This window comes from Liolophura sinensis, chromosome 11, assembly GCF_032854445.1.
Source record: "Liolophura sinensis isolate JHLJ2023 chromosome 11, CUHK_Ljap_v2, whole genome shotgun sequence".
NCBI lineage: Eukaryota > Metazoa > Mollusca > Polyplacophora > Chitonida > Chitonidae > Liolophura > Liolophura sinensis.
Genome location: NC_088305.1, coordinates 8,431,618 through 8,449,024, shown reverse-complemented (window position 1 = coordinate 8,449,024; position 17,407 = coordinate 8,431,618). Strand labels below are relative to the sequence as shown.

The window sequence follows — 17,407 nt, the reverse complement described above, 5'->3', positions numbered from 1 at the left end:
GCTTATGGAACTGTTCCGTGCACCTCCTTTCCTCGTGGAAGGAGCTACAGAGAAATCCATGCTGTTATTTACATCTTCATCCTCATTAGCCATCCTGGATTTCCTCCACAGCTGAATCTAAAATATCTAAATGGAAAGGACAGGGGAGGCTATTAGACAAACTGTTACTGTTATGCCTGTAGACAGGTAGATTAGGCTTAAGACGAGCCAAGGTCGGAGAAAAGTATGGTTCTGGAGTAAGCAGTGTTGAAGATATGGTTGAAATTACACAATAAAAAAACGTCATTTGGTATCTCATAATTCAACTTAAGCCATTATGCTAGGAACCGTGTAATTTGCTACTATTTAACCATTTACGTACACAGAATAAAAACTTTTTTTGACTGAAATAAATTGACAGTCCGCATTTCATTGGTTATGTGTGACCATTTGCCTCCTATTACACAGTTGTTGTCGCTCCGGTTTAATTCTCTATGGTCTAAGTCTTTAATCATGTCTCATATAGATCAAGTAGTTTTAACGTTGTGTCTTATTGGGTACTCTCTCTTGTTCTCTTGACGCAAAATTGTATTTCCGATGACTGTGTGGACTTTATCCAATCCAATCCAACGCAAGAGAGTGCTCCATTTAAAAACCTGATGCCGGTGCCGTGACAGGTTAAATTCGTCTCCATGGACTAAAATGTGCACACACTTATGTTGCTTATCTTTTCGGCTGTCGACTTATCATAAACACAACGTCGATCGCTCATTTCCTAGGCTGTGTGGGTCCGAGGTAATGCTCAAAGCGAACGGCTGTACTAACAGTCTCGATATAGACACAAAGAACTTAATTAAGTACCCCCGTGGTTGTCACTGTGGTGATTTTGCACGCATGCAATTACTCTTTCTCTGTAGCAGAAGAGTTTAAATTATGACTGGTTGTGAACAGATTGACCCTTCCGCAAATGAAAAACGACAAAAAGATTAGAATCCATGTGCCTTAATGATAACACACATGCATTTCACTCATCCCTAGTTTTGATGTGAAACAATGGCTTTACAAATACGGTCGTGGAGTGAGCAGTGTTGACATTACTCAATTAAAACGTCATTTGGTTTTATGACGCGTTTTACGTCAGCTGGGCCAGGTGGTCGTCGTGGGGAAGCAATGGACCTACATGTTCATGACCTGACCTAAGTGGGAGCTACCATGCACGAGGAATTGCAACATCTTTGCCTTCAGAGTATCAGGAGGCTGACAGGTGGTATGAGGAGAAAGGCACGTTCAGGCCGTACACCTCCCCCCGCAAGTAAAGGGCTGTAGCCTCTCATTTCTGCATATAGAATATGTATCATCTCTACTCAGAGTGACAGGGTTTGTTCAGGTCCTATAAAACCCCTTGATTTTAGATGTGATTTCCAGATCTAGAAAATGCTTGGAAATTACGTTTTCTTAAATAAGAGCTTGGAATTTAGAAAACGATTCTTACTTTTTTTCTCAAGTAGTTTACTGCCAACATATGTACGTAAAATGCTTAAGGAAATTTGTCTAGACTGCAGGCCAGAGTGGTCGAACACAATTAAAACTGTCATACACATGTGTGCTAAGGGAGGTAACCACGTTTTAGATGTCGGTCGCATTTTCCCCCAGACTGCACCACGCCGTGACAGTGTTTTCAGCAACCATTGGCAGTTTCACCACAAATTTCAGAAATGCCTTCAAGAGTGTGGTGGTAAAGAAAGTCGGGTGTCGGGGCAGCTCTGTTCTGCTGTTTGATGACAGCCTCAGTAGAAAAAACAACTCGATGTGTATATTCGTGTTTGGGAAGCAGATGGTGTCAGCACCCATTTTCTCAGTTCATACGGCAGGCCATTGCAAACAATTTAGTGATTTATTTCAATGAATCTGTCAGGTCAGGGAGTTGTCACTTGCCCAGCTGTTTCAAATATTTATGGACGGTTCTAATGTTAACTGGGAGTTATATGACTATCTAGACACACAAATGTAGATTTAAATCCAACAAATTACCACTGGTAGCAGTGGGTTGCATATAATGTATAATGCTTTCAAAGTGGGATGCCCAGGAGTGGACAGGGAAATGGATTAACTTTTGTCAAATCAGTACTTTCTATGTAAGGATAATCCGGCAAGGTGTAAAGACTGAGGAATTCATGGTGCCTCTAAAATACTGCAAACACAAATGGTTAAAAGATATTCCCGCTGTAGATAGTCGCCAAATTATCCGGAAATAAACAACCAGCGAATATACAGTCTTGCATGGCATAAAATCTTTCCACCACAAAAGTAAAGGGGGTGAAAGAAGAACAAAATTAAATGACTTGCCTTTTGATAAATATTTACTAATATTTAAGAAAGGAAACAAATACATGTACAGACAGTACATTACAATATAGTATTTACATTTACTTAAATACATGTAGCCCGGGTTTAAAAAAAAAACAGTCTAACAAAGTTGTCTTTGCTTGACAATTACCTTCATCAACAGCCTGTTATGTATGAGCTTCATGATGGAAGTCTTGGTGTTCACTTGAGTTTCCTCTCCCAGCGTACCAGCCTTGGAACTGCTCTTCAGTTCGTCTTTGACCTTTTTCACGGACAAGTCTAGAGGTTGCAGTTTGTCAGTGTAACACGCTGGAACATAAACACACAGAATGTTGTTCCGCGTCAGTTTTGCCAGTAAATTTTCTCTATGGTGTGCCTTAAATACAGCCACTTAAAATTGGAGCGATGGATCACCCCCCTGGCGTCATCAAGTTTTATATTCATGTCAAACCTCAGGTCAATACATACAATACATGTTAAAATACAAACTCTAACATTTTGTCTAACAATAATTCTAATATACCCTATATACTAAGTCAGAAATTCAGTAATTCACGATATTTAATATGCACAAACCCAATCAACGATGGAATATCCCCCTCGTGCTACTATGATCTACATGTGTGCAAACCCTGACCCCAATATCTGCAGTACTTTAATAGTTTACAACCCCTAAGATTTTGCTTAAATTGCTTTCTCTGTTATTCGACGACGACGCTCAGGGTTCGACGTAAGCCACACCTGTACTATATACAGGCGAGTCAAAAATGTCCGGACATTTTGTGCCTTTCGTAACTTAAGGACTTTCCCTGGTTTTTGAAAATATGGGAGCATGACCTTGTCCACATTGCTCAGATTGGACTGGTACGTGCTCTAGTGGCTAAAAGTGTGGGAGCAACTCCAACCAGCAGGGAATGTTGCCACCAACATAATACAAAATACTCTCAAATCGCCGCTTTTATTATTATTTTTTTTATATAAAACGAGTGTTTATATAATAGTGTGCGCTATGTAGTGATTGGTTTATTTAACGCTTAGTTTATATTTTATGGATGCTCAACCGATCGCAGCAGTCGATGCCTTAACAACGTACATATCTCCTGCGCCTAAGCTAGCCTGGGTCTCACAACTGTGTATGTATAGTGTAGGCTTGACGCGCGCAATTTGTACACATGCTGGAAGTAGTAAACCTGTAGCTGAATTCTAGCCCCCAAAACAGGAGCTAAGTTGCAAGAGGGCATTTTTGAAAGATAATGAAATCTTGGAAATATGATAAATTTTAATCGTGGACTCCAATGTTATGGAAATATATCATAGGCCTACCTGTGGACGAGACGGTTTACATGCAGTTGGCCTACCAACCGAGCATGGATATGGTTACGGACAGCGTTCCAACAGAGGCTAAATGTTAATGTCAGTATCATAATTCACGGCGAGCAGTCATTAATTTTTTACGAAAACCAGAAAACTTTGATATCATAAAAAGTAAAGACATCAATTCTCATAAATCCCAATTTTATTAAATGTCATAAATAAACATCTGCTTTTCTGCTAGTTGTGCCGAGGTCAACCTAACTATCGTTAGTGATCAGCTCATTATTGTCACACGTATTTCCAACATACTTATAAGAGTCTAATTTATTGTATGATTTTGATTTCTGTGTTTTTAAGCTGATATGTTTTCCTGTGGCTGCTGACATTTGGCCGCAGTTTCTTTCCTGTGTTTTGTTTCAGTCTGTTAGGTAGGGTATGCATGATGTGTATGTAGACAGTAGGCCTACTAAGGTTGGTTTCTATCTCTCAATATGCAGCTTGGGTTGTGTCCTAAGATATAAAAGCCCAAAAAGCGCCTATGCTTTCTTCTTTGGGACGTCAAATTGGCTTTACGCTACAGTTTTCTTTATGGCCCAGCGGTCAGTCCAGAAATAAAGTAATGTGCAGTGGTGAGGTCAACAATGATAACTATCAAACAAATGTGTGTGGAAAAAAAGAGTCCAAATTGGGCGTGGGATTGAGTAGGTGTGCACAACGCTGATCTCACGTTCTTATCAATGTTCAAGTTCATCAATGACGTCATTTCCGAAAGTTTTCAGCTATGGAAGGAAAATATGTCTACCATTAGTGAAATATTCTTGATTGAAGCGTAAAACACCAATCAGATAAAGTGAAATAATAATGTGCAATAAATTCACTTTTATTCTGTCTACTCACGTCTTCTCATGATTTTCCCCAGACTGAATGTGTCACACACTATAAGTGAGTAACGGAAAACTTTTTCATTGGTGTTTTAAGCCGTACTCATTATTTCACTTATTCAACAGCGGCCGGCATTATGCTGGAAGGAAATAGCAACCATCCACAGGTTACTAGCAGACCTTCTCACGTAGTATAAGGCTGGAGAGGAATCCAATCACAGCGACAGCATTTGTGAGAGGCTCCAGGGTGTTTGCGTCACCCTGGCGCGCTATCCACCTCGGCAACGGAGTCTTCGAAAACTCGTTATTTCGAAAAGGATGTTAAAATATAAAAATATATTTCTACTGTAACCAGTCATTACTATGCTAGTATATAATATATATATAACACACATTCTCGCACAGCTAAGGGACCCAAAGGCTTCCATCGGACGTTCTTTATCCTTGACCATTTCTGTCAATCATGCTAATTCTAATACAACTCTGGATAGTTTAACCTTGGCTTCACGTCGGAAATTACAAAATGCATAACTTGTTGTGAACTAAGGTAGTAGTGTTTTTTCTGGGATTAAGATAGCCTCTCTTAATCCCAGTGTTTTCTTAGTACCCACTGATTAGGAGGATGTCTCCTGTAAAACATTTGTCTATACCTGTACACAACTGCTTGTGAAGACCTTTGAAGTGTGGACCATATATACAGTGTATTCATATGTTAACAAAACAGTGGATTTAATCACACACCAGGGTTAAATCCCTCGGGACTTTAAAGATACAACACGAATTTACGCTTTCATGGAGCGTTATTTATTTTGTTTTTCAAATTTTACAGTTAGATATATATTAATTTATTCACAGTTTGACTAGAGGCTGGACAATTCTTGACTGAAAATAATTGGCAAACAAATCATATATGAATTTTGTCACACATGCAAGAGGCTCAGTTTCTGCTTTTAAGAGAATGATATGGTGGTTCTGCGATATGTATATAGCCTATAAAAATGACCAGCCCCAGCGTGGATTTGTAGTACTTGTATCAGCAGCTAGAATGACCAGTCCCCACGTGGAGGTGGTTCTACAATATCTATATATGCTGTAAGAATGACCAGCCCCAGCGTGGATTTGTAGTACTTGTATCAGCAGCTAGAATGACCAGTCCCCACATGGGGGTGGTTCTACAATATCTATATATGCTGTAAGAATGACCAGTCGCCACGTGGATTTGTAGTACTTGTATCAGCAGCTAGAATGACCAGTCCCCACATGGGGGTGGTTCTGCAGGCTATAAGAATTACCATCCCCAGCGTAGAGGTGATTCTGTAGTATTAATAAAAGAGATAAGAATGACCAGTCCCCAGGTGGAGGTAATTCTACAGTACCTATATAGGCTATAAGAATCACTTGCCCCAGCGTTGAAGTTGTTCTGTGGTCTTTACAAAAGAGATAGGAATGAGCAGTTCTCACATGGATGCGGTTCTACAGTACCTACATAGGCTATAAGAATTTCTAGCCCAGCGCGGACGTGATTCTGTAATATTTTCATATGGAATAGGAATGACCAGTCCTCACGTGGAAATAGTTTTATAGTATCTACATGCATATAAGCTATAAAATGACCAGTCCCCGCGTGGAGTGAGTGAGTGAGTGAATGAGTGCTTGGGGTTTAGCGTCGTACTCAACAATTTTTCAGTCATACGAAGGATTCCTTAGGGTGCATGTACGTGTAATTGTAGCAGGAAGGATTTCCACCGCTATTTTATCTAGTGCTGCTTCACTGAGCCAACTTACCGAAGGCAAGTAAGCATCCCCGTACTGATACGGGTCAACCAGTCGTTGCACTCTCTCCTTCAATCTGAACGCCAAGCGAGGAAGTTTCAGCTTCCCCTTTTAAAGTCTTAGGTTTGACTCGATCAAGGATTGATCCGGGATATACCGGTCGCGAAGAGGACGCTCTACCAACTTTGCTATCCGGGCAGGTCCCCACGTGGAGGTGGTTCTACAGTATCTATATGGGCTATATAAATGACCAGTCCCCACGTGGAAGTGGTTTTATAGTATCTACATGCATAAAAGCTATAAACTGACCAGTCCTCACGTGGAGGTGGTTCTACAGTAACTATATAGGCTATACAAATGACCAGTCGCCACGTGGAAGTGGTTTTATAGTATTTACATGCATAAGGGTCATAAACTGACCAGTCCTCACGTGGAGGTGGTTCTACAGTATCTATATAGGCTATACAAATGACCAGTCGCCACGTGGAAGTGGTTTTATAGTATCTACATGCATAAAGGCTATAAACTGACCAGTCCTCACGTGGAGGTGGTTCTACAGTATCTATATAGGCTATACAAATGACCAGTCGCCACGTGGAAGTGGTTTTATAGTATCTACATGCATAAAGGCTATAAACTGACCAGTCCTCACGTGGAGGTGGTTCTACAGTATCTATATAGGCTATACAAATGACCAGTCGCCACTTGGAAGTGGTTTTATAATATCTACATGCATAAAGGCTATAAACTGACCAGTCCTCACGTGGAGGTGGTTCTACAGTATCTATATAGGCTATACAAATGACCAGTCGCCACGTGGAAGTGGTTTTATAGTATTTACATGCATAAAGGCTATAAACTGACCAGTCCTCACGTGGAGGTGGTTCTACAGTATCTATATAGGCTATACAAATGACCAGTCGCCACGTGGAAGTGGTTTTATAGTATCTACATGCATAAATGCTATAAACTGACCAGTCCTCACGTGGAGATGGTTCTATAGTATCTATATAGGCTATACAAACGAACAGTCGCCACGTGGAAGTGGTTTTATAGTATCTACATGCATAAAGGCTATAAACTGACCAGTCCTCACGTGGAGGTGGTTTTACAGTATCTATATAGGCTATACAAATGACCAGTCGCCACGTGGAAGTGGTTTTATAGTATCTACATGCATAAAGGCTATAAACTGACCAGTCCTCACGTGGAGGTGGTTCTACAGTATCTATGTAGGCTATAAAATGACCAGTCCCCACGTGGAGGTGGTTTTATAGTATCTACATGCATAAAGGCTATAAACTGACCTGTCCTCACGTGGAGGTGGTTCTACAGTATCTATGTAGGCTATGTAAATGACCAGTCCACACGTGGAAGTAGTTTTATAGCATCTACATGCATAAAGGTTATAAATTTGACCAGTCCCCACGTGGAGGTGGTTTTATAGTATCTACATGCATAAAGGCTATAAACTGACCAGTCTCCACGTGGAGGTGGTTCTACAGCATCTATATAGGCTATACAAATGAGCAGTCCCAGGGGAAGGTGGTTTTACATGTAGAAACTAATTAAAAACAAGCCTCAGAACAATTAAACATGACCTTCCCCAAATAGTGTGAGATCATCCAAGATAATGGACGATTACTAGTCTGAACACGGAATTATCCACAAGAAATAAAGATTTTAGCAGTTTACAGAAGCATATGTACAAATGTGGAATATTTAGAAAATTAAATACACCAAAGCATACACCACTCTGACTGTCAACAGTTACAATTCCAATAATCATTATCTGAATAAGGCATATTTCACTTCGTAAAATTCCGAAAATCCAGATTAATATGAAAATGTACTGCTCGCTGTTCTACAAATTCTCACGCCATTTAAATCCAACGTCACTGGTACACACATGGTTATAAAAAATACTAAGATACACTCGTCAATTTATATAGGTGAAGAAAGTTTGAGCAGGTCCCTGATACATCACACATGTCACACACATGGCAAACATATGTCATACTCATTTTAAGCGTTCTTCTATTGCATGCTCCCAAGATCACATGACCATAAATCAGTTCACGTTACTTCTCAAGAGATTTTACACTCCGACCTGCAAAACCACTGGGTTTAATATTTCATCGTCGACCTTGCTGTGAGGCTTTTATTACGTTACGTATACGTGAATGTATAGATGTAATCTGGCTTAAGCCGACTCCTTCATTTGGTGTAGACTTACGTCGAGTGCGTCAGTGTGTATATCTGGTTTCGTTTAACCCGGATCCTGAAGGCAGGGGTAGGTTTAGTCCCAGTGCACTGTACACGGGTTTTGATCAAGACGGATCTGAGGTTTACATTACAAAATTCCATTACGGTTTACGTCTTACAGCAGTCTTCATACTCAGTGTTCGGTCTCTGTTTCAGTACAGATTCGTGTCACCTCTTTAGGACATTCATAACTGTTGACTTGTTAATTTATTTGATCGGTGTTTTACGCCGTACTCAATAATCTTTCAATTATACGACGGCGGCCAGCAATATAGCGGCAAAAAACCGTTACAGCTGTAGATAGCAGTATTATATGATGTACAGTCTTTTAAGTGTTGACTGTTGAACGCCCTTATGCATAGAATATTTCAGTCAATCTATTTCTTCTCTGTATAATCACTGTTATTGACATAAGACAAAAAACACAAACACTTTAACCCATACACTCTTAAGTCTTACAGAATGAAGGGAGAATATGGGGTCGTTCAACTGACCGTGTCACATATACCCAACTGCAACAGACACATCACGTCCTCTTTTGCCAAACTATATATATATATATATATATATATATATTTTTTTTTTTTTTTTTTTTTTTGCAAAGAACACAATATTTTCTGCTGAAAGCAACTCCACGTAGTGTTCACGTATGTTGTATGCATCACAACAGAAATGGCTTCCAGTGACTTTACGTTAAAGCGTAGAACAAGAGACAACGTAATGATACAAGTGAGTTGTTGTTATAACCAACTGCTAGCCATCTGTGACGTGACACTATATAAGTATAGCATTATTAATCGGAATTTTTTTCTGGATTTGTCTTTGAGAAGGAGAATTTTTGTGCGATGGATATTTTGGAATCCAAATGGAACAGGTTGGTAGAAAGGAGGAAATGGATGAAAGAATGATTATGACGTAACGTCACGTCATATTTCGGCCACATCGTGTTGAAAATGTATTGAAAAAGCAGCAGTGAACAGGTTTCGAAAGAGAACGTCACAAAACAAAACTAAAAGATACAGACACTTTTAAAAATCTGTGAAAATACCCCAAACAAATTCGGTAAAATGAAATATGTAATCAGGAAAATGCTATATACCTGTAAACACAATATAATAGTATAATTTATGACAGGCCAACAGCTCTCAATTAATGATCTCATCAGCAAGGACGCTGTGACATAAATCATACATGTATATTGTGCTAAGCCATCCATGTAGAACATTTGCAAAGCGTACATTGTCAACTAGGATTTGTTACCTGCCATATTAGGCATCACAAGTTACACACCCCTTAGCACTAATCCCACCAAGAATAAAATTGTGTGTTAAACGAGAATTCCCAAAACGACACATCGTTAAAACTACTTGGTCTTTCCGAAACATACCCTCAGTTAAGATTTTATCACAGGGTGAATAGCTTGGAGTTTATGATGGTCACCTTCACACCCTGCCCAAGACTAGAAATACACCTAGTCTCTCTGTGTCCGATACCAATATGGTTTAGTATTCAACAAAGTGTAACGCCACTAATCAGCTCTTTTGAACGATACACAAAACGGTTGGCTTTTATTTCTCAACATTTAAGTTAGGATATGTCCTAACAGTTACAAGTAGAAAAAACTTCTCATGTTTTTTCTTATGGCGTACAAATGGTTTTCAATTACAGTTTTCTCAACATCAGTCGGAAAAAGTAGCGCACTGTGATGACGTCAGCGTTAAAAGCTGTCAACACAGCCCACGAACCCGGTTTGAGCAAACAGATATAAAGTCACTGTAGGGTGTATGTGAACATACGATCTTTACCTGAGAGCTGTCAGAACAACCCAAGATGTTGTCATTTATGTGTGGATTTCTTTTGTTGAACACCGGCTTTGTGGCGTCTTCGTATAACACATTTTTGAAGAAGTTTGATATTCAACCGTTGGTGGAACAAGCCGATGAAGACGATGTTTGTACGTGGAGCGGTATGTACATCTGATAAGATTTATTCATACTCGATTTGAGAAACATGAGAACAGAACACTATATTTCACACGCTTGTATCGACTAAAAATGAAATAATACGAAACCGTCAGTGTTATCTTTTTGAGAATATGAAAGCAACATGTATTTCGTATTGCAAACATTCTGTTAAGCACACGATAACCGCAACTCGTAATTTCACATGATACTTCATGCAGTGATTATCTACAGCATTACAAGCTGAGCTACTTAAAGAACTAAAACCATTCACATGGATTGTGAAGGTCTGTTACCCTGAGTTGTGTTTTCACTTGGGAAGCTGTCAACCAAACATTAGAGAGAAAGATATGATTTAGATCATTCGAGAATATAAATAAATGTACCAAGTTTGTTTATTGCGCCATAAACCAGATGCCAAATAAAGGGTTTAATTTCAATATAAAGTTGACGGGAATAATGTACTTGTTCTAGCCCACTAAAATGCGTAATACGACTTTGCTAAGGGGCGCATGCGAGACCCCCCGTAACCGAATATTTAGGATGATAATGCGGCACAATGATCCGAAGCCTCTCACCAAAGCGGTCGCTGTGAGTTCGAGTCTAACTCATGCTGGCTTCCTCTCGGGTCTCGCCAAGATATGACTGAAATATTGCCGATGTGGCGTTAAGCTATAATTATTCATTTATTCAATCCTCTCCGGTCGTACGTGGGAATTTCTGCCAGCGTGTTTCCTTCCATCATACGTGTCCGTCATTGTATCAGTTAAGCATTCTTTGTACAATGTAACATACTTATTAAAACAATGAATAAATATAGAGGGAACATGCAGTGAATGGAAGTTTGGGGCATATATCGTGCTGAGCCTGCCAATTTGACTATATTAAAAATCCATATGAATGAGTAATAATCCAATAGAAGAGAACTGACTCTAGCATATCAATATGACTTACGGTCGCCTCGCTGGCTCAGATAAAGAAAGTGGATCCCCAGCGCTGGGCCTTAGAAACTGCAGATGGATAGTTCGATGTCCTATAAATCTATTCTGATTGGATAAAACCTCGAACACGCAAGGAAAACAGGTAAGAATTTGGTCACCAAACATCAGAAAATATACTCTGCTACTATCGAGCCACCACTGATCTTAGGACGTCACAGCGGTGCATTTAATGATGGTATCTGAGGTTCCTCTATGTGTATCACACAACAGGAAATAATCGCCATACTTTTACAGATAATTATTAGATTATTCCTTGCCCGGGTGTGGCTTTCGACTGCGGCAACACAACGTAGGATACTGTAAAGCTACATACATGCCCTAAATATGCCGGACGTTCATTCCCTGAATGCAGAACTTGTCTAGCTACTTCCTTATTTGAAACAGCACCTCAGCAACCGTTGTTTCCATTCAGTGTAGTTCAAGCCTTATTTATTTTTGCCGGTGATATAACACAAAGGATTAACTTGATTGTTAGTTTCACCGGCGTTGAGTGACTGTTGCCGTCAGTGCAACTCACAATGGGCTGGCCCGACTGCATGGATCTTCGTGTCTAAGCCGGCATCGCTCAACTTGGCTATAAAAATGTATAGTGTTAACTACGAATCCGTGACAAATTCCCCACAAACACTACCATAATTCGGTGGATGTCCAATCGGTGTCAGACAAACCAGTCAGGAGCGCATTTGTGTTATCTACATGGCCGATATGTGAGCGAAAATCGGCCATCGTATCGCGCTGACGCTATGCTGTACAGGCCTTCCCGGATCTAATACTTCGCCGGTAACCTATCTTCCAAAATATTTGTTATAAAACTGTTATAGTCATATTATTGTCAGGGTGGCTATTAAGAGGTGTATATGTAGTGGTACAGTGGGTGACCTAATGCATGGATTCGGTTATGCTTTGCGTACAAATGTTTGGAGAGTATTACCATGATCGATGTTTCGTGTATTGATGTGTTTCATAACACTTACCACGCTAGGAATTTTTTTTTTCAGATCACAGCAATTTTCTCGAATGCTCATATCCTACCGATTGTACAGTAATACAGAAATGCAACCACACAAAGAGCGGCGTGTACCGAGTGTTTCCGTTCGGAGTGGGAAAAGGCTTCCTTGTGTACTGCGACATGGTGACGCAGGGCGGTGGGTGGCTGGTGAGTTTGTAAATAGGGATTATAAAATGACAAACCTGTAACGCTCGTCATGACTTAGTATTGGTTTACGAATGTCTGCAACGACGCCTAGATCTAAATCTGTAAGACGATTCTAAACGTTTAAAAGTTGTATGCCGTTACAGTGATACGAACAACATTAATTTATGGGCGTGTATGGTGATAATTTCACACAAAATGCATAGACATGTAGTTAGATTCGTGCCCTATAATGCTGCCTGTCACATATTGAACAGAAATGACAAAGTCTCAACAAGTTGAGTTACTTTTTTTATTATTTCGTTTGATATTTTACGCCGGAATTATGAGGAAGAAAATCCTCGTACCTTGAAAAGTATCTGACAAAAAAAAAAAAAAAAAAAAAAAAAAAAACAACTCCTGGCGTAAGGCCAGTAAGAACTAGCAACATCTGAGACTAGCAACTTCTGAGAACTAGAAAAAGTCTGCTAGAAGTTTCTAGTCTGAACACCACCTAACACCAACTGATGTCAACCACTCCTACACCTATACAAAAAAGCATGTCCACGCACACACAAAAACCGCAGAACTATTTTCTTAGGCCGGAAACATGTGAAAGCTATAGTTCATATTTTAATTATCCCTGTGGCAACAAGCTGCGGATGTTCGTGGGTTTCCCCTGGGCTCTGACCGGATCCCACAATAATGCTGGTCGCCCTCATACACGTGAAATAATACTGAGTACAGCGTAAAACACCGAAATAATGTAATTATGCCTCTGTGTGATTAATGGTAAGCTTGATGTTAACTGACGTTCCAGGTGTTCCAAAGACGACAAGACGGCTCTGTTGACTTCTTTCGTAATTGGCAGAACTATAAAGAAGGCTTTGGTCACCTTTACGGGGAGTTCTGGTTGGGTAAGTCTCCATAGATCAGGTCAAAGGTTATGCGGTAAATCTTACTTAACGCAATTTAATATCACCAAGTCTATATGACCAAGTAACGAAAGATTTTTCATTGTTTACCGGCTTTGGCTGGAAGTATTTTTTTACCATGGTTATATTGTTCTAATTGTTTATTTGACGGCGGTCAGTAGTATGGTGGAGGAGCCGGGAACAGCCTTAGGGACATTATTCTAGATATAATGTACCAGTAGAACGATTCGTACAGTATATGAAATAGTGTTCTCGTACCATGCGTAAAATCCCTAACCCAGTCGAAACAGGAAACCGACAATTGATCTTATGGCCTATGATATTGAAAAATATGGTGCATGAAGTGACTCAGCAGTCATTGTTTTTCAGTGTTGCAAGGAACAGAGTCGTTTTTCTAGGCATGAAATTCAACTATGCGTATCTCACTTTGATTGCAACTGTTCAAGAAAGTATTATGTCAAATAATAAACCTCAGTGTTTAGGTAGCGTTAGGAAACGATGCGTAAAAGCAGACATTTATGTACCAGCCGTCACCCAAAAAGGACGTTCCAGGCCCATAATGGCGAGGCCAATTTCCCAAAACGACGTATAACACCAATCACCAAAGCACTAAGGAGGGGTATAAAGTACGAAAGTAGGACGGAATCATTCAACAGTTTCGGTGATGTTGGAAAGACGCGAGCTATGCTTTAGGCGACTGAATGAACTCAGTATATTTCTTACATACTCATTGGCAACGTGTTTGAAATTTGTTTTGGAGACGGATCTTTCCATTATCGTGGTGTACGAATTTCTGACTCCATGCTTGCATAATAACGGTAATTTACTGTCAGCATCACACGCAATGATTTCCGGTCACGTGACCTTGTAAAGAAAAGTAAAGTCATGTAACACAATGCAAGTTTTCGAGCGTTTATAACAATTTATAGGAAAACTATACATTGTATGAAAAAGTCAACTTTTCGTTGCACTATCCCCTTCATGCTGAACTCCAAGCAAGGAAGTGATCTCTTTTGAGCCAAAAAAAGTATAATTCTTGAACTGTATAGCCCCATGAAGTGTTCTCATTTATTTTAAATCTAATGGGGATCCGATAAACGGTTCTGGAGATTTCCATATATACCCAACATGGCGACTCTGTAGGTCAGCGGTGTATAAAAGTGCCGGTTTAAAAAGGGCGTAGCCGTAAGATTGCAATAACAGTGTAATTGAATAACAGCAACGATTTACAGTTTTGTAGAAAACGTTAAAGCAAATACTTAAAAAGAATAATAATTGTGATAGGAAGAATAAACTTCCAGCATTTAGCTTGGAAGCTTGTTGGTAAATGAACTGCCTGTTGGTGGAACAAAAAGTTGATCACCATTGATTGGTGGACTTCGGAGAAAATGAATTAAATGAGAGTAAAACCTAAAAGTGACATTCGCCGATAATGTGGACGGTTAACTCACTTACCAGTATTGCTGGCAGCAGACGGCTGTTTGTTTGAAAGCTACGGTAACATATTGGAGTATACTACATATCAATGGATAATTCAAGATCATCCGAAGCGTGATCAATATGTAAAAACTGTACCAAGCAAATTGGTATTACGCTTAGCTGAAGGATGTCTTAGAAGACAGCAGTTCGAGTCGGGTATATATATTAAAGTGAAATTTTTGTCGCAAAGCGGTTTTGATTATCATTGCGATGACGCTGCTGAAACTTTTTATTTCCAGCTGCTTTCTCCCCAACCCACAGCTGAAACTGATTTCCGACAATTTCAATGTAAATGTGAAACGTGATCACAACAATTGCAATTACTTCTTTCAGAAATTTTTGACAACATTATCCATCTAACATAATATGCCGATGAGATGAAATACGATGAACTACATTCCACAAACAGCGCTTTGTGAGGTAGTTCCCACAAATACAGAAGTCGGTCAAAACCAACCTATTTTGTCTTCATAGGCCTGCACAAGATTCACCTCCTGACCTCTCAGGCGCACTTTGAACTCCTCGTGAATATGAGAAGTTATACTCTGGGAACGGGTCACGCTTCCTACAGCAGATTCCGTGTGGCAAACGAGCCTCACAACTTCCGACTTTTACTGGGTGCATTCAAGGGGAATGCCGGTAAGTTGACCGACATGTTTTTCTGAGAGAAACATAATCTAAGAAAACAAATTTTAAAAACATATAAACTGAAATCTGCCAAAACGTTTGTCTGAAAAGTTGCAACTAAACGTGATTAATATTTGAGCAGTTAGTGACCGTGGGAATGGTGGCAGGAAAACTCTGGGCGAAAAATGGAAGAGATGCGACCTTAATTATTAGCGTCAAATATTCTTAGTCAGAGAAAAAAGTATGGTGGGCGGAAAGAAAAATGTGGTCATCGATAATGGTGGCGAAGAAATTTGGTGGCTGATTTTCCTCAAAAAAAGATTGGCCGAAACCTTAAGTAGGCCTACTCTAAAATTTGTTTTTAATTTTGACATCACAGCGGCAATAAGCCAATGTATGATTTGTTTATAGACATCACGAATACATGTAGTAGGCCTCAGAGAGGCTTATAAATTGATCAATAAACCTATGTAGACCTATTGTTGCTAGCAGGTCATTCGGAACATATCAATATATTGATCACTTCGGGTCATCTTTGGTGGGTTTTTATGTTGGATCACATAATGTGATATACACTGTACGTGTGTTAGTATCACTAGTGATACCTTGACCACATACAGCACTAAAATGTCTATAATAAGACATTCGTTAAGGTAACTATGGGCCATTATTGTATAAGATGTCAAAGCAACCAATATAATTTTGATACGTAAGTTTTGTTTGATTCCCCCAACCCCCCCCCCCCCCCCCCCCCCCACCAATAAAAAAACAACCCCGATTTTGGGGGTCGGGCTTATCTGGACAGTCGCTGGCGACCAACTTTTTATGTTGGACTTATCAACCAGATTCTCCTAACGGTAAACTTGAATCAAATGAATAAATCTAGTAAATCCGAGCTGTGCAATAATCTGTGTTTCTCTGTGTCTAGAGATTTGGAACCATTTTTTTGTTCTCTCAGGTGACTCCTTGGCTCTGCACAACGGCTTGGAGTTTTCCACATATGACCGAGATAACGACTTTCACAAGATGAACTGTGCTGCATCATGTCACGGGGCCTGGTGGTACAATAGTTGCCATCGCAGTAATCTGAATGGGCTCTATGTTCATGTGAAGGAGAAGTCCACAGTAAATACTTCGTCAGTCACGTGGTACGAATGGTCGTCTAAACATCTCCCTCTTCAGTTCAGTGAGATGAAGATACGCCCGGTGAAAATCCACTAAATAGACGATACTCGTGATTGTTTATAAATTATGGACGAAGATAGATCAAAAGTTCGTGGTAATTGTTCATTTTAAACTTTAACCTGATCTTTCTTTTTTTTGTTCCTGTTTTTAACCTTTTCAAATGATTTTAAAGCCAAAAATGTCCAATAGCTGTAAATGACTTATGTTATATTTTATCATATTAGTAGGATGAAACTCGGACTAAAGAAATATAACATGCCGTAAGGATAATCCCAATATGCCCAATGTCAAGGGAGAAAACACAAAAATGATAACTTTTTAGAAGGAACTATTTACAAAACATTAGTCTGTACTGGAGATACACTCGTAATTGTAGATTTTTGAAACATAATAAAGGAGGCGCTAACCTACAGTTACGAATGTTTTCTTCTATTTATACGACACCACAGATCAATGCAATCATTGTACCTAATCTTTCAAAAATTGAGACTTTATGTATGTGCATAACAATACAAATACTTGGTGAACG

The 17,407-nt window shown here is 39.6% G+C and overlaps 1 protein-coding gene across 1 annotated transcript; it reads left to right on the top strand.

Moving 5' to 3' along the window:
- The first annotated feature begins 10,358 nt into the window (after positions 1-10,358).
- On the top strand, positions 10,359-17,278 carry LOC135477541 (fibrinogen C domain-containing protein 1-like). Its single transcript, XM_064757684.1, has 5 exons — positions 10,359-10,524; positions 12,519-12,676; positions 13,473-13,569; positions 15,541-15,705; positions 16,652-17,278. Exons 1-5 carry the CDS (start codon positions 10,389-10,391, stop codon positions 16,912-16,914), a joined length of 819 nt encoding a protein of 272 aa, XP_064613754.1. The 5' UTR covers positions 10,359-10,388; the 3' UTR covers positions 16,915-17,278.
- Positions 17,279-17,407: the final 129 nt, after the last annotated feature.